The 3,764-nt window shown below is 43.5% G+C and overlaps 1 protein-coding gene across 1 annotated transcript; it reads left to right on the top strand.

The window, feature by feature from the left end:
* The first annotated feature begins 547 nt into the window (after positions 1-547).
* LOC110109675 (DEAD-box ATP-dependent RNA helicase 21) lies at positions 548-3,007 on the top strand. The gene has a single exon (XM_020840862.2). The coding sequence runs from the start codon at positions 692-694 to the stop codon at positions 2,822-2,824; it is 2,133 nt and encodes a 710-aa protein (XP_020696521.1). The 5' UTR covers positions 548-691; the 3' UTR covers positions 2,825-3,007.
* The last annotated feature ends 757 nt before the right edge of the window (positions 3,008-3,764 follow it).

The following is a 3,764-nucleotide window of genomic DNA, read 5'->3' on the forward strand; positions in this document are numbered from 1 at the left end:
AGCAATATCCTATCATCGCTTCCTCATGTTTTCTTTATCGTCGATCTACACATGCTGCCAATCCCATCACCAACGAGATCACGTAAGTCTTTTACACCTTTTTTTGATTGACTTCCGCACACCTGTTCATAATTGGGTATAGAGAGTTATACATCATCAATTACAACGAGGCTCTGTTACTAGATTTTGAATAGGAATGAAGACATTGAAATCATAAGTTTAATAATAGTAATGTATATGTTAAATGTGTAGATTGAATCATTTTAGGTGTTATGTATGTCGTTAATTTTATGTATGATGCAATTAATAATAAATAAATTTATCCTTAAAATGGATTTTATTAAAAACAAATAATTGTTAAAGTTCTAAACAGCTACTCAATTTGATCGGTTGGTTAGAAGCTTTGGTTATTAACTAAGAAATTTTGGATTTAAATTTTATATATGTGATGTGTATAAAAATTTAATTCAATTGATCTAAATGTAAAAAAAAAAAGAAGGAAAAATAAAAAAAGTCAATAAATCAAATGATAATCTTGCTTGAATCCTCACTAAAAAAGATACCAACAATCCCCAAGCTATCCTCTCAAACCCCGACGACCATTCCGGAACCCTACCTTCCCCTCCTGCGAGGAACCAAGCGACCGTCCCTCTCTGCCCTCCATTTTCTTTCTTTAACCATTGAAGAATCCATGAAGCGTTCCTTCGATGATCGCGACCGCAAGGCGCCTTCCACGGCCGCCGACGCAAAACCCGTCTTCATCTCCAAGGCAGAGCGCCAGCGTCTCGCACTACAGCGGCGCGAAGAGGAGGCCGCAGAGCAAAAACGCCACGCTCTCGAGCTCGCCGAGCAATACCGCCCCAAAGGCTCCTACGAACCTCCATCTTCTTCTACTGCCACGGCCGCCGCTGAATCCAACCACCGCTCACATCGCGACCGCGATCGAGAACGTGATCATGATCGCGACCGCGACCGTGATCGAGAACGGGATCGAGACCGCGAACGCCGCCGCGATCGGGAGCGTGAGCGTGAGGAGGATGCCCGAACTCGCGAGCGTGCCCGCAGCGAGAAGCTGGCGGAACGAGAGAGGGAAAAGGAGTTGGATTCAATCAAGGAGCAATACCTAGGTTCAAAGAAGCCTAAGAAGCGCGTCATAAAGCCTAGCGAGAAGTTCCGCTTCTCTTTTGACTGGGAGAACACCGAGGACACATCCCGCGACATGAACTCCCTCTACCAGAACCCCCATGAGGCTCGTCTTCTCTTCGGCCGTGGCTTCCTCGCTGGAATTGATCGCCGTGAGCAAAAGAAACAGGCTGCGCGGCACGAGAAAGAGACCCGCGAGGAGATTCGGCGGAAAGAGGGGGTGGAGGAGAAGCCGGAGGAGGCTGCCGCTCAACGAAAGAAAGAGGCTGCTGCAGAGCTCTACGATGCCTTCGACATGCGTGTGGATAGGCATTGGACTGAGAAGAATCTTGAGGAAATGACAGAGAGAGATTGGCGCATCTTCCGTGAAGACTACAACATCTCCTACAAGGGGTCTCGTATCCCTCGACCTATGCGCAAATGGAGCGAGAGTAAGCTGAGCACTGAGCTTCTTAAGGCGGTTGAAAAGGCTGGCTACAAGAAGCCATCTCCCATCCAGATGGCAGCCATTCCTCTGGGTTTGCAGCAGCGTGATGTTATCGGCATAGCTGAGACTGGTTCAGGAAAGACTGCTGCCTTTGTGCTGCCCATGCTTATGTACATCACCCGCTTACCCCCCATGACAGAGGAAAACGAGGCTGAAGGCCCTTATGCAGTTGTTATGGCTCCTACAAGGGAGCTTGCCCAGCAGATCGAGGATGAAACTGTGAAATTTGCTCATTATTTGGGAATCAAGGTTGTTTCAATTGTCGGTGGCCAGTCCATAGAGGAGCAGGGGTTCAAACTCAGGCAGGGTTGTGAGGTTGTTATTGCCACGCCAGGGCGTCTGATTGATTGTTTGGAGCGTAGATATGCTGTTCTTAACCAGTGTAATTACGTTGTGCTTGATGAGGCTGATCGAATGATAGACATGGGCTTTGAACCACAGGTTGTCGGTGTCTTAGATGCAATGCCTTCAAGCAATTTGAAGCCTGAAAATGAGGATGAGGAGCTTGATGAGAAGAGAATATACCGAACAACCTATATGTTCAGTGCCACCATGCCTCCAGCAGTGGAGAGGTTAGCTAGGAAGTATTTGAGGAATCCTGTGGTTGTGACTATTGGCACAGCTGGAAAAGCCACTGATCTAATTACTCAAAATGTGATGATGTTGAAGGAGTCGGAGAAGATGCAGAGGCTTTTGAAGCTGCTAGATGATCTTGGTGATAAAACAGCTATTGTATTTTGTAATACAAAGAAGAATGCCGATGCACGGGCCAAGGACTTAGACAGACTGGGCTATAAGGTCACAACATTGCATGGAGGGAAATCGCAAGAGCAGAGAGAGATCAGCCTTGAGGGATTCAGGAATAAGCGTTTCAATGTTCTGGTAGCCACAGACGTTGCAGGTCGTGGTATTGATATTCCAGATGTTGCTCATGTCATAAACTATGAGATGACCAACACCATTGATATGTACACTCATCGCATTGGGCGAACAGGGCGTGCAGGGAAGACTGGTGTGGCCACAACTTTCTTGACCTTGGGTGACTCTGAGGTGTTCTATGATCTTAAGCAGATGCTCATTCAGAGCAATAGCCCCGTGCCGCCTGAGCTTGCCAGACATGAAGCTTCAAAGTTTAAACCTGGAACTATTCCTGATAGACCTCCTCGGAGAAATGATACTGTGTTTGCTCATTGATTCCGTTGGGGTTGTAGAATATTGATATTCTTGCAAGCTATTGGAAAACTGCATGTTGCATCTCTCCAGAGATGTTATGCTTGCAAGTGTGTTACTACTTATGATAGTGATGTTTCATAATTCTCTTCACTAAGGTACTTATGTTCGGTATTTTTGAAGCATTTAAATTCTTACTTCTCTTCATTAAGGTAGTTCATGGTTTATCAGTCTTGCTAAAGATGCGTTAACTTAGTGTACTTTTGAGATAACTTTTTCAAGTCTTTATTTTACTGACTGCTGCCACTTTTTTTATATTGCTTTAACTTTTTTCACTGTTTTTAAGAAATTTTTGTGGCGAGAAGCTTAGCATTATCAGATTTTGTGGAGTGTGATAGCTATTATAAAGTTTGCCAGCTTTTCAGAGGGAAAAAACTTATGAAACACCCAACCATTTTTAAAACATTGATTTTACAAACAACTGCAGCCATCCTAATCGACCTTTAATCTTCTCACACTAACCACTTTATTTTACCTGCTTACAGTCTTTTCTACTTCTCTTGAAATTTTCTAATAATTGATCAGAAAATAACTTCCTGAACAGCTGCATGGTATCTGTTGAATTGTGAGTGATTTAGACTAGTTAGGTTCCCCTCTTGTTATATATAGGTCCTGCACTTTTTTTTTTTTTCTTATTTCTGCATATAAATCCTTTAGATTACATTATTGCAGTGTATGATACTTATTAGATCCTATAAAATTCCTAGCGTTTTGCTGTTCTTCGTAGGTGTTTTTGTCGTATGTCATGACTCAAAAATCTGTAGCAAGTAGTGGAAGCATTTTTTTTTGTAGTGAAGTCATTACAGTTTCTCTTTTTTGTGTTCTTTGTTACTGACTACCATGTATGTAGTCAGGAATCTTGTGTTTGTCAGCCTTTTGAGGGCTAGTGCAAGTGTGCAACATT

This window comes from Dendrobium catenatum, unplaced genomic scaffold (assembly GCF_001605985.2).
Source record: "Dendrobium catenatum unplaced genomic scaffold, ASM160598v2 original_scaffold_21741, whole genome shotgun sequence".
Classification (NCBI taxonomy): Eukaryota; Viridiplantae; Streptophyta; class Magnoliopsida; order Asparagales; family Orchidaceae; genus Dendrobium; species Dendrobium catenatum.

Bases quoted from the DNA above. Each gene is read 5' to 3' on its own strand.
- LOC110109675 (XM_020840862.2), top strand. From the start codon at position 692: ATGAAGCGTTCCTTCGATGATCGCGACCGCAAGGCGCCTTCCACGGCC.